The sequence below is a fragment of the Kogia breviceps genome, chromosome 1 (genome assembly GCF_026419965.1).
Source record: "Kogia breviceps isolate mKogBre1 chromosome 1, mKogBre1 haplotype 1, whole genome shotgun sequence".
Classification (NCBI taxonomy): Eukaryota; Metazoa; Chordata; class Mammalia; order Artiodactyla; family Physeteridae; genus Kogia; species Kogia breviceps.
The window spans coordinates 118,309,871-118,325,865 of record NC_081310.1 but is presented as its reverse complement, the minus strand read 5'-3'; the positions used below and the strand labels follow the sequence as shown (position 1 = coordinate 118,325,865).

At 49.4% G+C, this 15,995-nt stretch overlaps 1 protein-coding gene across 1 annotated transcript; it reads right to left on the bottom strand.

Moving 5' to 3' along the window:
- Positions 1 to 12,005: 12,005 nt before the first annotated feature.
- On the bottom strand, positions 12,006 to 14,844 carry OLFML3 (olfactomedin like 3). The gene is made up of 3 exons (XM_059060994.2): positions 14,590 to 14,844; positions 13,602 to 13,887; positions 12,006 to 13,289 (listed from the first exon to the last, which is right to left on the bottom strand). The coding sequence occupies exons 1-3, from the start codon at positions 14,701 to 14,703 to the stop codon at positions 12,469 to 12,471; spliced, it is 1,221 nt and encodes a 406-aa protein (XP_058916977.1). The 5' UTR covers positions 14,704 to 14,844; the 3' UTR covers positions 12,006 to 12,468.
- Between the last annotated feature and the right edge of the window lie 1,151 nt (positions 14,845 to 15,995).

Here is a 15,995-nt window from a genome sequence, read left to right as displayed (position 1 = left end):
TGAGCAGTTTCCCTCCAGAAGGCATTCATCATGTTGGTCTGCAGAGCTGGGAACCCTTTGTTCTTCCCGTGGGGAGGGGGGAGACTAGGGAGGAGGAGCCAGAAGGCCAGTGGTTTGTCCTTGGCGACTCTAGCCAGCTGTGGGGCTGGCCAGTGAGAGTGAGTGACCTCCCACCAGAGCCCTGGAGCCAGCAGCACCTTGCAGAAGACTGAGTGGAGATGAACTGTGGACAGAGGCAGAAAGAAGTCCAGGGAAAATGATTTAACTCAGAAATCTTATATCTGCAGCAGATGGGAAAAATCACCTAGTCAAGAGAGGGTCATCCAAGCCAAGAAGAACCACGGCAACTAAATAGAAAGCCAGACCCCTGTCCCCACTCCTTCCTGGCCCCAGACCTGGCAGGGGCTGAGGAGCCTTCGGGGTCTGCTGCACTGCTGGTCTCTACAGGCACTTCTCAACCCCACACCGCCCAGAACACACTCCTCACCTCCCCTCTCCCCTAGCAGAAGCCAGTTTCTGGGACTTACCCTGGCCACAGACCCAGCGTGGAAACATCCAGAGATTCGCAACTTGCATTTCAAAGAGATCTCAAGAGCTCCCTCCCCACCAGCAACATATGGCAGCTTCTCCCACACAGTCAGACAGGCCTCGGCCTCTGTAGTAAACAGACCAACCACGCACCATTCCCCCTCTCCCAAACCTAAATAAAAGTCTAAATGATCAAGACAGCGACTGGCAGACTCATTCTGCGAATGCAAACAGAGATCATTTTACATTCGGAATGAATCTGCAGAGGGCAGCAGCCTCTCCAGGCTCTTTTTTCTCCATCAGAAGAGGCTATCAAGTTTGGAATGCTTTTTTCCTCCGCTCAGGAGACTTTGGAAGGAGTACAGATGTGAAGCCAAGCCTAGCTCCCTAAAACGTCCCCAGTAGCAACTCTGCAGGGGCAGACAGTGCCCTTGTCCTACAGCAACCGAATGTGACACAGCTCCTGGGAGCCCTTCTGCCAGCTGTCAGATGGCCCGTGACAGCACTGGCAGAGGCAGGAAATACCAGGATCAGAACGCAGGAAATGTTCTGGATTAGTGGAAAACTAGCTCTGTTCCAAATCACTGTAGTGTAGACCACGATCTGAACCTGAAAGAGAAACTCCACTGTTGGCCCAGAGCCCAAAGGCCCAAGCAGAGCTCCCTGTCTTCTATTTTCTTCTACCCCTCCTTTAACCCCCTCCTTCCTCCCTTCCCCACTGGAAATTGGAACAGTTTTCCAGAGGCCTATTTGTGATGTGTGCCAGAGGTCTAAGTCTGATTTCTAGGAACTATCCCAAGAAAACGATCAGTTTTCTTTTGTTTATATCTGTGTGTTCTCTTTGGAGTGTTATTTATAATAAACATAAAGTGACCCAACAGTAAGGGACTGAGTAAATGACAGTATCCTTGGACACTAGAGTACCATAAAATCTGGGGGAAAAAATATGGGGAAAACCCCTGCTATGTTGGGAATTTTTTAAAAGCATCTTCCAAAACATTATTTCCGCATATTGTCAATGATATAAAGATAGAGGAAAACAAAAATATGTACAGAAGAGGACTGGAAAGCTATGTTGTCCATTGGTAGGTATATGGATAATCTTTTTTTTCTTCTCTGTACTTCTCAATTTCTCCACAATTAACATGTATTATATTTTAATCAGGTGTAAAAAGCAATAAATTGTCCATCTTTCTAAAACACAGACACATAGTTTTACCTAATACATATATTTGTAGAGCAAACATCTTATTGTTTTGTCCTCTGAGAAAAGCCAGAGTTGGAAAGGGCAGAAGACACAGGGCAGGTGATGGATCAATGAAAGAATAACTGATCGGTTGGTTTGGCTACATAATTTGTAGGGCCCAGTACAAAATGAAAGCGAGGGGACTCCTTTTTCAAAATTAAGAATTTCAAGACAGCAGTAGCAGAGCATTAAACCAAACTAGGGGCCCTGTGTGACTGCAGGGGTCACATGTCCAGGAAACTGGCCCCGGTCATTAGCCTGGAGCAGGACACAATGGCCCAGCAGGTGAGGGCTTGCAGGTGGACAGCAAGCCAGAAGGAGTTGCCAGGAGGTCCCACTGTTTCCTCACCTGTTGCTGAACAGATTTCATTCTTCATGAGTCCAGCTTCTCAGCAATCAACCTCTGGAACAGTGGCATACTTCATCACATACATGCAAATCAGAAACCAGCGAAGATGACTTGAACCCTGGATCATAAACCTCTTCTTTTTTGTTTTTCTTGAAGGTAACTGTTTATTTATTCCATTTTAAGGATACCAGAGGGACTTCCCTGCTGGAGCAGTGGTTAAGAATCTGGTTAAGAATCCGCCTGCCAATGCAGGGGACACAGGCTCGAGCTCTGGTCCAGGAAGATTCCACATGCCACAGAGCAACTAAGCGCATGAGCCATAACTACTGAGCCTGCACTCTAAAGCCCGTGAGCCACAACTACTGAGCCTGTGTGCCACAACTACTGAGCCCTCATGCCACAATTACTGAAGCCAGCGCACCTAACGCCTGTGCTCCGCAACAAGAGAAGCCAACACAATGAGAAGCCACCGCAACGAGAAGCCCCGGCTTGCCTCAACTAGAGAAAGACCCACACAGCAACAAAGACCCAACGCCGTCAAAAATAAAACATAAATAAATAAATTCATTTAAAAATAAAGCATACCAGAAAGATGCCAGCTGTCTTCTACCCTGAAATTAATGACAGTCCCTACTGAGAATAGAAAGTGGAATTTTTTTTTTTTTTTTTTTTTCCGGTACGCGGGCCTCTCCCTGCTGTGGCCTCTCCCGTTGCAGAGCACAGGCTCCGGACGCGCAGGCTCAGTGGCCATGGCTCACGGGCCCAGCCGCTCCGCGGCATGTGGGATCTCCCCGGACCGGGGCACGAACCCGTGTCCCCTCAGGCGGACTCTCAACCACTGCGCCACCAGGGAAGCCCCAAAGTGGAATTTTTAAAAACAGCAATTTCTGATTGTTTTCTCTCCAGAATCAAGAACCCCTATTTGCACAGTTTCATGGTCTTTTTCTGGTCCAAGTCCCTCCCCACTTTTTTTTTTCCAATCCCTTTATTTTGAGAGCAGAGAGGAAATTCATTAACAAATTCACTACAGAGCATTATTCATTCCACATGTCTCACTCAGAAGTTTTTAATATCAGGAGTTACAGTAAATCATCCCTGAGTTGTGATCCCATGAATCTAAAGAGGTGCACAGAGCAGCATCCCTGCTAATGACCAAGTGAAGGCAAGGTTGGAAGAAAGCGTGTTGATTCCCCTTGGGGGTGGGGCGGGGGCGGGCGGCGGGCAAACTCAATGGATTAAATTACGTGCAAAGCAAATCTCTCCCTCTGCAGTCAGTTGCAGCACCCGCCTGCTGCAGAAATGCAAACAAATCAGATTCAAACCATAGCCAGACACCTGCCTGAGACAGAGCTTGTGAAAAATGGATGGGGAGCTGCTCAGGCAGGAAAGCACACACTAACTTCTTCCTCTAACTTCTCCAGGAGACTTCGCCAGGTCAGAGGTGGGTGGGCCAGGGCTCCAGTTCTACCCCTCGCCCCAGTGGCCAGAAGAACCCCTCTCATTTTCTAAGATATGGCACGTGGAGCTTTGACCCATGGCCAGTCATTCCAAGGCCTTTGAACCTCTTCCCTCATAACTTTTCTTCTTTTTTATCTTGCTGAAAATTGGAACAAAATCTGTTTGTAATAATCAACCTTTTGTTTGTAATAATCAACCTTCCTAATGATGACTTTTCATTTGTGCAGCATCCCTTTGCTCCTTGTTGCTGGATGGGCTCCTCAGCCTGTCCCATTCCTTGGCTGCCCGAAACCCAGCACATACACAAGACACTCTACATTGACTCTTAAATGAGTAATCCGAGCAGTGAGTACTTGTGTGGCTTTATGATTTTTTTTTGTGTGTGTGTGGTATGCGGGCCTCTCACTGTTGTGGCCTCTCCCGTTGCAGAGCACAGGCTCCGGACGCGCAGGCCCAGCAGCCATGGCTCACGGGCTTAGTTGCTCCACGGCATGTGGGATCTTCCCGGACCGGGGCACGAACCCGTGTCTCCTGCATCGGCAGGCGGACTCTCAACCAGTGCGCCACCAGGGAAGCCCAATGATTTACAAAACACTTTCACATGCATTATCTCATTTTAGTCATCACACTGCCCCTGTGAGGAAGATAAGAATATTGTTGTTCTCTTACAGATGAGGAAACTGAGATCACACAGGTAGAAAAGAGCTGAGCTACAACTTGAACCTCAGATGTCTGCTCTGTGCCCTGCCATTGCCCTGTCCTCAGGGAGAGGGTAAGCCAGGCTGATCTTTTCCAGACCATGAATCGGTAAGTGTTGAGCTGCCTCTCTTGCCCTCATTAAAAACCCACAGAACATAAAATCCCAATTTGTGGCTGATAATTTGTCTGCAATTTACAGGCTTTCAAATGAATACTGAAGTCTGTTTAAATGAGATTACTCCTACCTCAATTTAAAATCCAGTGATAGGGATTTTCCTGGCAGTCCAGGGGTTAAGACTCTGTGCTTTCACTGCTGCGGGCCCAAGTTCAATCCCTGATCGGGAACTAAGATACTGCAAGCCACGAGGTGCAGCCAAAAAAAAAAAAAATCCACTGATAAAACAAACATTTCCCCTGTGTCTCCCCTTACCTACTTATTAAGCTAGTGTTTCTAGTTTACGTCTTTAAAGCTTCCCCTAGATATCTAAACAGTATACAACAGTAAAAAGTATTTCACCTCCATCAGGACTAAGGAGGGCTGGAAAGGACAGAGAGAGGAAGAGAAGGTAATTTCTAGGTCATAATCAGGAATGAGAGGAGAAATCCACATCTGTGTGTTTACCTCCCCTCTGCTGGGAGGGAAAAATGCTCAAGAATCCAGGTCATTGGGTAGAGATTCCAGGGGGTAGAAACCATTGAATCCTCAGTCACTGCCAGCATAAAACATGTACCTGCTTCACAAGTCACTGAGTAAACCGATCACACCATGCTAGAAGGCTCTGGAAGTGTACGGTGAGTTAGAAAATACTTGCATGACTTGAGGGTCCTAGACCAGATGACATTAAGGCCTCTTCCAGATTAAAATAGGCTATGCTTCTAGTCTGTGGAATACTCTGCCACACTCTTTGTGATGCCAGTAAAGGTACCTGGCCTGTGTGCCAACTTTACATCTTTCAAAGCCCTTTAGCTCTTGTTCTGTCCCAGTCTGAGTGGACAGCCAATTAGAAACAGTGAGGGAGATTTCTCAGAATGGATCCAAAGGCTACAAGGTAAACTTACAGGTGACAGTGCGGGAGGAGAGAGGAGACACACAAAGAAGAAAAGCATCATAGCCACATCCTACACAGCATAATTGGTTCTGAAGGCATCAGGGCACAGAGGCACAGTACAGTAATTGATGTTGATAACCCTGAGTCATCGAGAGGTTAAATCATAGACATGTCACTGCGAGCTGATTGCTCAGCTCATTTACAAAATATTTGTTGGACAGGCAGTACACGCCTAACTCTGTCTATATCCCCAGGATAGAAAGATGAATAAGGTATGGTCCCTGCCCTCAAAAGACTCCCTGGACTTAAAATGAGGGAGCTAAACTCAGTGATTCCTAAGATTCCTTCCTGGAGGTCCTAAAAGCCTTATGCATTACGACTTGAACTTCCACAGTCTTAGGGTAACATAATCCTATTTTGCAAATGAGCACTGAGACTCAGAGAGGTTCGCATCTGACTCAAGGTCACACAGTTAATGAGGAGCAAAGCCAGGACACTCAGCCACATGAACCCGTCACACTGAAATAGAAAGGTCTTCTTCCTCCCACCCCTGTGCTCTCTCCACACTGTCTTCCTTCCTCCAAAAGGGCAAGCAGACTAGATGGAGAACAGCTCATGCATTTGACAGCTGCCTGGATTTACAGGCCTGGAATACAATATTCAGCAGCCACAAAACAAAAATCATGTGCAATTGGACAGTAATAAATATCTGTAAGACCAAGTGCAACCAAAACGGCTTCGAAGGATCTGGCAAAGTCAACAGCAAGATCAACAGCAAGATAAATCCAAAAAGTCAATAGTGATGGCTACTAGGGACACATGCTGAACAACTAGAATATCTCTGAGAGAGAAAACGTGGTAGAAGGAAAAAGGCAGCTTGGGAGCACTATATTTAAAAAGAAAAGAAAAGAAAAAAAAAAAACAAACACACACAGCACTGCTGGTGGAGTTGGTACAGGCACAGAGAAAAGGTGGGGATGTTCCCAAACAGCCTGCTTTCTTCCCTCACCCCTGGCACAGGACACCTGTCAACCCCGCTTTTGCTGATAATGTACAGATTACAGTGGGAAACAGGTGTCCGCCCTTCTTGTAGACAATGTACAAGTGGAGAGAGAAGGTGGCCAGAGAGCCACTGGATCAAGACAGAGCGTTGATCACCAAACAGAGAAGATGAGCAGCCTATTGTCCAATATGAGACAGCAAGTCACAGTCCTGGGAATGAGCATGTAGTGAGCAACTTTATTGTTCTGGATGCTCTGCTAGGTATTTTAAACACACTAGTCCACCCATCCCTCACAACAAGTCTTTGACGCTCAGACTCTCAGAGAATTGGTTTGCCCAGGATTACCTGGCAAGCGAGTGGCTGAGCAACGATTTGAACTCAGCTTGTGTTCAGAGCTCCAGTTCTTCCCGCTTCTCCACACAGCCTCCAAGACTAGGTTCTGGCCCCACTACACTTATTAGCTCTGCAACCTTAGACGAATCATTACATCTCTTATAATCCTTGGGTTCCTGAGAATTGCCTATCTCATAGAATTGTTGAAAGGATCCGAGGAGATAAAAGCATGAGCATTTCTTAATCTGAAAAGACTCCTGCAATCAAGATGATATTGATAACAATAACAATAATAATACTTACTGAGCACCTACTATGTGCCAGACACCGGTTTACTGCTTTACAGGGATTACCTCGCTTAATTCTCACAGCAATCTGTGGAATTGGTATTCTCTACATCATACATAGATGAAGAAACCGAGGCTTACAGAGAAGTAACTTGGTAGCAAGTGGCAGGGTCAGGGTGGGAACAGACTTAACTACTCCACAACCCCTGCTGTGAACCAGATGCTGAACAACAAAGGTCTTCCCACTGTCTTCCTTCCGTAGTTTTATTGCTTTCCTCCCCCGTGGCCACAGGGCTTAGCTGTGCTGACCTACTTTGAGACATTCCCCTTAGATGTAGGAGCTAGAAATCATCACTGTGGGAAGGCCAACACGTTCTGCAGTTGAAGAGAGACTGCTTTCTGTTTTTATCTGTAGCTTGTCTTTGTCCAGCTGAATTGAAAAACGCCACCAAGAACATTTACTGCTTGCTGGTCTGAGTTAGGCCCTGAGTTAGGAGACAAATCTGCCCAGAATTCCAAGGGTTCACAGTCTCCTGGGGGAACACGATACATTTATTGAGTCCTGTCTATGAGCCAGGCTCTGGGGACACAAAGATGAGCAAGACACAACACACTGTGGTACCGGCTCCAACTGGGATGCACACAGGGTAAATCAGGGCCCAGAGGAAAGGCCCCTGACCCCTCCAGGTGGGACTGAGAACAGCCAGAAAAGCCTCCCAAAGGAAGTGGGGTTTGAGAGCTACATTCTGATTGTCTGCACTACCAAAGAGTTGGCATCTACCATCTCTAATCCTCACAGCAGCAATCCTGTTTGGCAGATATTATTACCTTATAGATAAGGTATTAAGTAACTTGCTCAAGGTATCAGAGCAGTAAGTAGCAGAGGCAGACTCTCACCCCAGGAGCTCTGACTCCAAGCTTGCCAGACCCTAAAGTTATGTCAGGTTGCCTCAGAGAACACTGTGCTACAAGCTACAATGGAGAAAGAAACGCCACACCATGAGGGGCCAGAACAGGAGAGGGTAACTGAACTGCCATCTGTGAGGTGTGGTGGAGGATGAATGGCGTGGCGAGCCATGGTACAATGATTCAGGACAGTCCTGCACAGATTCTTCATTATTCTAGTGAGTCCTCTAGGTCATGGGCAGGGAGGAACACTCTAAAGGCTGAAGGCCATGTGTCTGACCGTCCAGAGGATGGGGTGATTTTTTTGGTGGGAAGGTAAGGTGTAGATGAGGAGTCGGATTTGGGTTGTAAGAAACAGAAACCTACTCATACTAACTTGAGCAAAAAAATAAAAACAAACAAACAAACAAGACAAGGGAGTATTTAGTTTAAGGATTCAGGCATTTTGTAGAACCCAAGGGCTAGCAATGTACTGGGACCACAGGAGAGCTGGTTTGAGATCAGACATGCACACTGGCCCTGGTCAGTCACCCCTCACTCCTCTCCTGTCTCTGCTTCTGTCTGGTGTCTCCTCATCCTTTTCCCTCTGCAGTCTGGCTCTCACTGTCTCTCCGTAGCAGGGCAAAAGATGCTTCCAGACACTCTCTCAGACCTAACATCTCTGATCTGCAATTCTAAATCCCCAGGAGAGAGAATCTGATTTGTTCCCCTTGGGCCACACGGCTACAGATGGGAAGGAAGGGTGTCCATTCTCAGAGAAGGTGGAGCTGGGGAGGCTGGAGGTCATGACCCCAGAGGTCAGGCTGGAGTGTTCTGGAGACGTGTCCAACTCCAGATATTGTCAGACCCATGTTCTGGAGAGAGGGTGCTGAGAGGTCTTCATTTTTACCTTCTCATTCTGCCCTTTAAAGTAATACACTGGCTTCCACATTTATAATTCTTCTGTGGAGTTATTAAATCCATATTAAATCCATAAAGATTTAATCTTTTAAGCTCTGCATTGTGAGAGCAGAAGTTAAAGAGCAGACAGAGGAAAGCTTACCAGCCTTGGTGGCCGGGGGTAGCAAAGGAAGACGTGTCCAGGCTGCTGGGGCAGAGGAGCAGGAGAGGCTGCAGCTGCACAGAGGGGCTAAGGGCGGAAGGACAGCCCCTGCCCTCTGGCTGAAGGGCAAAAAAAGCCCTACTGGAGCAGAGACCGCACTGCCGAGGCAGCCACAGAGAGGCTCAGAGACCAATCCTGCAGGCTGGGAGAAATACCAGAACAGTCTCAAGAGCTCTCAAAATGGGCAGGTTTTGACCTAAAGCAGGTAGAGAAATGAGGAGCAGGAGAAGGGGATGCTTCCAGGCTTCCCGGGGAAGGGCGCCTGTACCAGGAGAGAGATGAGAAGGAATCCAGAAAATCTGAGACTGGAGGAGGAGGGAGAGGGAAAGGCCTCTGGTTCCTGTTTAGCTCAGAGCCCAATTCCAGAGGAAGCACTGACAGCTGAATCAACAACTTCATCCCTTATATATCTCTGCCCTCTCCCTCCGCCACCCTCTGGGTCTCTGACAACATTGGCTCAGGTTCCCTGATGAAGATGACAAGGTGAACACGTTCGTTTCTCTCATGGGCAGACACAAAGACCAGCACTAGGGAGGAAAGGATATTGAGAACAAAGAGGAGAGCTGGGAAGTTAGGGTGGGGAGTTCTGAGGGCAGAGTAGGGGTAAAGGGAGCCCTCTCAACCCTGCCTTGTGATAGAGAGGCAGTGCCTGGACCAAAGATCTGGCAGACAGCTGTCCCCACAGCAGCGGCCCTTCCTGCTTCTTGACGCTATTCCCACAACCCCATCCCTGGCTTTTACTGTCTTAGGGCCAGGTGTTGGGGGCAGACGTGGTACTTCTCTTTGGACTCTTAGCGCCTTTTTACCCCATAGGGTCTCAGCTTCCCACTGTCTTCCCACTGTCAACTCAGACCAGAGGTCATAACCTGTTTCTGTCAAGTGACATGTTACGGAGGGTCTGAGAAGGAGCAGTGAGGCTGCTTTTTTTTTGCAGTACGCGGGCCTCTCACTGCCGCGGCCCCTCCCGTTGCAGAGCACAGGCTCCGGACGCGCAGGTTCAGCGCCCACGGCCCACGGGCCCAGCTGCTCCGCGGCATGTGGGATCTTCCCGGACGGGGGCATGAACCCGTGTCCCCTGCCTCGGCAGGCGGATTCTCAACCACTGCGCCACCAGGGAAACCCGAGGCTGCTTTTTGATGATAGGATTCAGCCATGGAGGCTCTCTCCTTGAGCAGCAGATAATTAAGCTTAATGAATTTGGACAGTTCACTGGATCTGCCCACACAGTTCCACTCACCTTCTAAAACCCTTCCAAAATAGCACTAGCTATTGTACACAAGCCAAAAAAGAAAAACAAAAAGGAAAAGATAGTACGCGACAAGGCCCCAGAAACTTCTGCCCTTTCAGAAAAGTCTGAGTGAACTTTTCCAAAGAAATTTTAAGCAAGAAAAAAAAAAAAAAAAAAGCTGCATCTTCCCTCATTGAGGAACCAGGGGGAAAAAGATGCCACAAAGACAGGTACACACGTTGTGAGGTGGAAGGACCCGGTGTTAGTACTTACTTCTCACACTGATGTCATCTACACACAGAGTCTCCAAGCTATTCCCTCCTCAGGGTCGTCAAAAAGCCGTTTCTGGCAATTGGTGCTGGATCAAGATGCCTCTACAGACGGGGCCTCACCCTCTCACACAGTGGTGTCGCACTAAGGAGACGAGCTCCCCCCATGTGTGCACATGCCCACATACCCTCCCTCGGGTCCTGGCCCCCTCTTGCCCAGGCCTCCACCAAGAGCTCCCTTCCTCCTCCACGCCCTCCTCAGCGAACCGTGCGCTGCTAGAGCCAGATGTTCCGTGGGCAGACCCCTCTGTGGGCTGACAGGCGGTGATTACTGCTGCCAGCCCCATATTAGAGAGAACTGAATGGGAGCGAGCCTCCACCCGCCCAGGCTCCCCACAATAGCGTCTTTGTGAGGTGCTTCACCGCCTTTCATTTCCCCTGCCTCGCCAACCTACGTCAGGAGCAGCTCTGCCTGGGGAGGGAAGAAAAGAAGACAAAAGGAGGATCACAGGGCCCTGACTGATCCATCCTACCCTGGGGGTGGGGGAGGGGGTGGGGGGAGAAGACCCGGTCCCTTTCCCCTCCCCACCAAGGGGTAAATAACCAGGAGGACTCCCAGGGCTGCTTGAGGTCAACTTCACAGTCTAAGCAGTGGATCTTGTCCATCAGATGGCCTTGCTCCGGAGTGTTGGACATGAGGATGAGGCTGGACGGGGCCTGGTACAGAGCTCAGCAGATGCCTAGAGACTAGACTCTGAAACCGGGGTCTCCTCCTGTCCTTTCTCCCTTCTCCCTTCCCCAGATGGCCTTCTGCAATTGCAGCCCAGAGGCCAGAGTGCTAGGCAGGGAAGGGTTAAGTTTCCGGGACTTCTGGACAGACTTCAGCCAGGTTCCAGGACTGGGGTAGGTACGTGGGGGTGAGGAAGTGGCGGGAGGGATGTGTTGGGAAACTGGTAAGACTAACATCTGGGACGTGGTCACTGCCCCTCCTCCTCGCCCAAACCGCAGACACCGTGGCAGCAGGAAAATCAGAGCGGTTCAGACCAAGTGCGATTGTGCAACCTGGCCCTGGTGATGAGCTTGATGCTGGAGATGGGAGTGGGGTTCGGTCCTGGGGGCAGAGTCCACTTCAGAGGTGAGACTTAAAGTTCTTACAGAACCCACACGCATTCAGGGCTCTGGTTTCCACATTCGACTTCAGTGTGACTAAAACCCATTGTCTGCATCAAAACCTCGGAGAATTGGAATTGGAAGCTGTGCCCCTGGGCCCCAGCCTCGCAGCCGGTGCCGCTGGTGGTTCTGGGAGGGCTGCTGCGGAGGACGGTGGGCACCCGGGGCTTTCGCCCAGCCTCTGGAAGTGCTGGGATTCTGCCACCTCCCCAGGCACCTCCCAGTGAAGTCTGAAACTGGAGAAGCCCCTCTCACTCGTCAAGGGAGCCCAGCCAAGTCCCTAATGCGGCTTAAGGAGCCGGGATGGGGCAGAGGAGAAGACGGAGGATCACGGGGAGAAACCTGATCTGAGGGCTACCCCAAACAAACACAGGCAAGGAGCAGTGGATTTTCCTTTTAATGCAAAACGCTGCAGTACAGAACGAGTTCCATCCTCTAGGGCACTGAAGGGAGAAGGGAGAGAAGGCAGAGTCTAACATCTCCTAGCCCTCTCTCACCGGACTCGCACTGAGGCAAGAAATATTCTGTTGCCTGTTCACTGGGGTTGCCCCCATATGTATAAGGGTCAGAGCTCTGGAACTGGCTCATCTTTCACAGGCCTGAAATCTGTTGACATGGGGCAAGAGAGGAGTGAACATTTAGGGCTTTCTCTCTTTTACCTCTAAAAGGATTCCTCGAGATCTGGAGTCCCATGTGAAATGAAGGGGCAATGAGAATTTGGCTTCCATTGGCTGAAAATATGAGATGTGAATCACAACTTGCCCGGAATGAGGAGCAGGAAATTTAGTTGGGATATAAATGTATGGAGGTGAAAGAGATTCAAAAAACAAGACTAGCTCCCTCAAACTTCTTCCTCTTTCTTCCTCATCTCCAGCTTATAGACAATCTGGTAGCCATCATCCCAGGCGTAAAGCTGGCGCTCTCGGGGGTTATAGCGGAGGCTGGCATGGGCACCATATCGGCGGGGGAAATAAGGGAGGGCTGCCCTTTCAGGGGTCAGGGTGCCACTGGCATCAAAGGAGCACTGGATGCGGGCCCGACTGGCAGGGCGGGTATTATAAACAACGTATAGGGTCCCACAGATGACAAAGGCAGCCTCAGCATTCTCTCTGGGACATGGTGTGTCCCATTGCTGCTCTGTGTCCAGTGTCTGCGGGTCTAACTTGGCCAGACACAAGTGCCTGTCGTCCTCCCGGGTGGCATAGACAGCCCAAAGGCCCTCCTCATCAGCCGCCAGGTCTATGTACGTGTCTGCCGTCAGCCCGTACGGGGGGATCAAACCCTCTGCTGGGAATACTGAGCTGTCCACCACTGTTCGGTTTGCCAGGTGGAATTTGATGAGCTGCAAAGTATTCTCCAACTCACCGCCCCCTCCAGGTCCTCCAGGGGGCCTCCGGGCATAGTAAAGAAAGCCACCATATACCAGCTGGCCCGTGCCTACCCAGGGGAAGGGCACCCGGACTCGGGAAGCCTTCCGGGCAGCCATGGCAAGGGTGAAGTCACGCAGCCTTGGGAAGACAAAGGCTGTGTCATTCTGGGTCCCATCGAACACGTAGATCTTCTCTGCTGGCCCCAGTGGATCCTTGGTCCACAGACCAGCTGGGCCACCAAACCGCTTCAGGATCTTCATTGATCTCACCTGAGAGATTGTGTAGCCACAGTCTGGTGGGAAAGGAGAAAAGCACAGGACAAGGAAAAACAGGCAAGAGTTAGATGCTCACTGCAGGAACCCCCCAGGGTGGGCTACTTGGAGAACAGTGGGCCTTTGCCCAGTGGATGCCTCCACTCTCATGGAGGATTGGGGAAAAAGAGCACCACAGAGGCCTAGGTCCCCAGAAACTCTCTTTAATGAGCCTGATAGTACAGAGATTTCTCTAAAACAGATTCTAGAAGATAGAGCCAAATGGACTGGGATAAGGAGAAAAAAGGGAAAGAATCAAGGAAGAATACAGGGGTCTGTTTCAGACTGCTTACCTGTCACCATATCATACTTCTCATTTCTTCTGCCTTTGCCTTTGGCCCCAGGGCCTCCAGTCACCTTCTCGTCAACCTCTACACAGGGTAGGGCTGGGTTCTGGGTCTCCAGATAGTCCACCTCCCGTTCCAGACGGTCCACTCTCCCCGAGATGGTGTCAGCCTCAGTTCTGAGTGCCTCCCGCTCCTTCTCAGCAACCTCCAACAGCGGCAGCATCTTGTTCTTGAAATCCCGCAGCTCGGCAGCGTGCCGACTACTCTGGTCCTGGCACTGGGCCAGCCGTTCCTAAAGGGATGGGGCAGCAGGAAGGAGGGCCGAAGGGTTACAACTCCCAGGCAGGGAGAGGCCCAACCAGGGAGTCAGGAATGGGAAAAAGCAAAACTCAGCCAGGCATCAGCGTCCCCTTCAACCTCCACAGAGAGAAAACCAAATGTTCAAGATGCTAAATGTGCAAAGAGCTCAGCTAAGATCCATCTAGGCCCCAATCCCAACTTTGCATCCTCCGGCCATGCTGTGAGCAGTGCCACTGACTTCTCTGAGCATCTAGGGAAGTCTAAGTGCATGAGGGTGAGAAGGGATCTCTGCTCTATTATGCGATCCTCCTCTTGGGAATTAGGATGCTACAGACTCCAAGCTGTTAAAAAGGCAGAAAGTTGCAGATTCTCTGAGAACTTCCAACTTTTAATAGAATCATCAGCTCGTCCTGAGATGCATCCCCACAATTCTAGCTCTCATTTCCACTCTCTTCCCTTATCCCATCTAATGCCAGGGGTGAAACACAAAGGTCTATTTGCTTTGGAATTGCTTTATGTATGTGGGGAAAGAGGAGGACTTGCAATTTTGAGGATCCTCTTTAAAAGATGGAGTTTTCTGTAGGTTCTTACAAGAGCCCTAATTTGTCATCCCCACATCCCTGACAAACTGGGTGAATCGACAGGAGATATGGAATCCTTCCAGCCTGGGCCAGAAGAGAAAGGAGACACCTACCTCTAAGGCAGCTAGTCGGCGTTCCATGTACTCCACAAGGTGGTGCTGCTGTCCTTGAAGGGGTCCCGACCAAGACAAAAGGAACAAGATAAGGAGCGGGGTGCGGGGCCCCATGGCTGCGGGAGAGTAGGGCCAGGGTAGACAAAGTGTGTAGTCGTGTGCACAGGGCCTCTTCCACTCAGGCCGGCGGGTTAGCTTTGGAGGCCGGGCTGGGGGCGGTGCCTTCTCTCTTGCAGGATCTCGGGGCTCTCTCACTACTCTGGAATGCTTTCCCAGTCTCTTTACGGGCCCCACCCCCTCCTTTCCGCCTGGATTGATCAAACACAGATGGCCCTATTGCAGAGCAGCCAGAAGGCTTAACCACCTCCCGCCTAGGCTGTGGGCTCCCCAGGAGAGGAGAAGGAGATTGGAAACCCTAGGGCAAAGGCCTTCTGGGCAGTCACCTAGGAAAAGGAGCTAGCAGGGGGAGGCAGAGGCCCCAGAGGAAACTCAGCAAACTCTATTCCTGCTTTAGAATGCTTCCAGTGCTGACTTAAGAATCATCCTTCGTTAATCTTTTCATTTCCCAGCAATAACAGCATGGATTGTTTTCTGCCTTTAGTGGAAGCTGGAAGCAGGGGAGATGAGGTTTGAGGGGAAGGGGTGGGAAAAAAAGGCCACAGTGGTCAAGTCTGTAGTACCTTCTTCTACAGCTCACTGGCGCCATCTTGTGCTAAGCACGTGGTGTCATCTCAGAATTAACAGGGAAACCAAGTTCACCTCCAGTGGAAAATTTCCCGCAAAGCAAGTCAAGTAGATTGAATTTACAGGGGTTTTCATGATTAAAATGCAGCTTTCCCCACGGACTATCCAATTACTTATGGGGCTATCCCAATCTCTCTATGATTTAGCCTAAGAAAGAGAATGTATCTGAGATTAAAACTAAAAAACAAAAAATCCAAAACAGGTCATTGAGAAATTAGTAAATTAATTCTTGATTATCTGGAAGTGAGACTGACTGCAGTCTTTCTATATACAGTCTTCCTTTGCCTGAAAGCTTCTAGGCATACTCTCTTACCCAAACTGGGGAGTGTTCAGTGAGTTCACACTAATTTTACATTCATTTATTTAGGAAAAAAAAATCTGAAAAATATATATGTTGCAGTCTAAATCAAAATAAATGTACTCTGACTTCCCTACTAATGGGAGAGAACAGACTATTGATAACTTCTCTTGGTTATGGCCCAAAAGGGTGTTTCTAAATGTTTCTCATTTCCATCTCCCAACTATGACTACAGGAGCACAAAATGAATTAATGGCCACTGTAAGATAGACTTGTCCTGAAACACATACATGAAAAGAAGTCAAATGAGCATAGCATTTATTCAGAGCCCCACAGTGATGAATCTAGACAAATCTCTAATTCA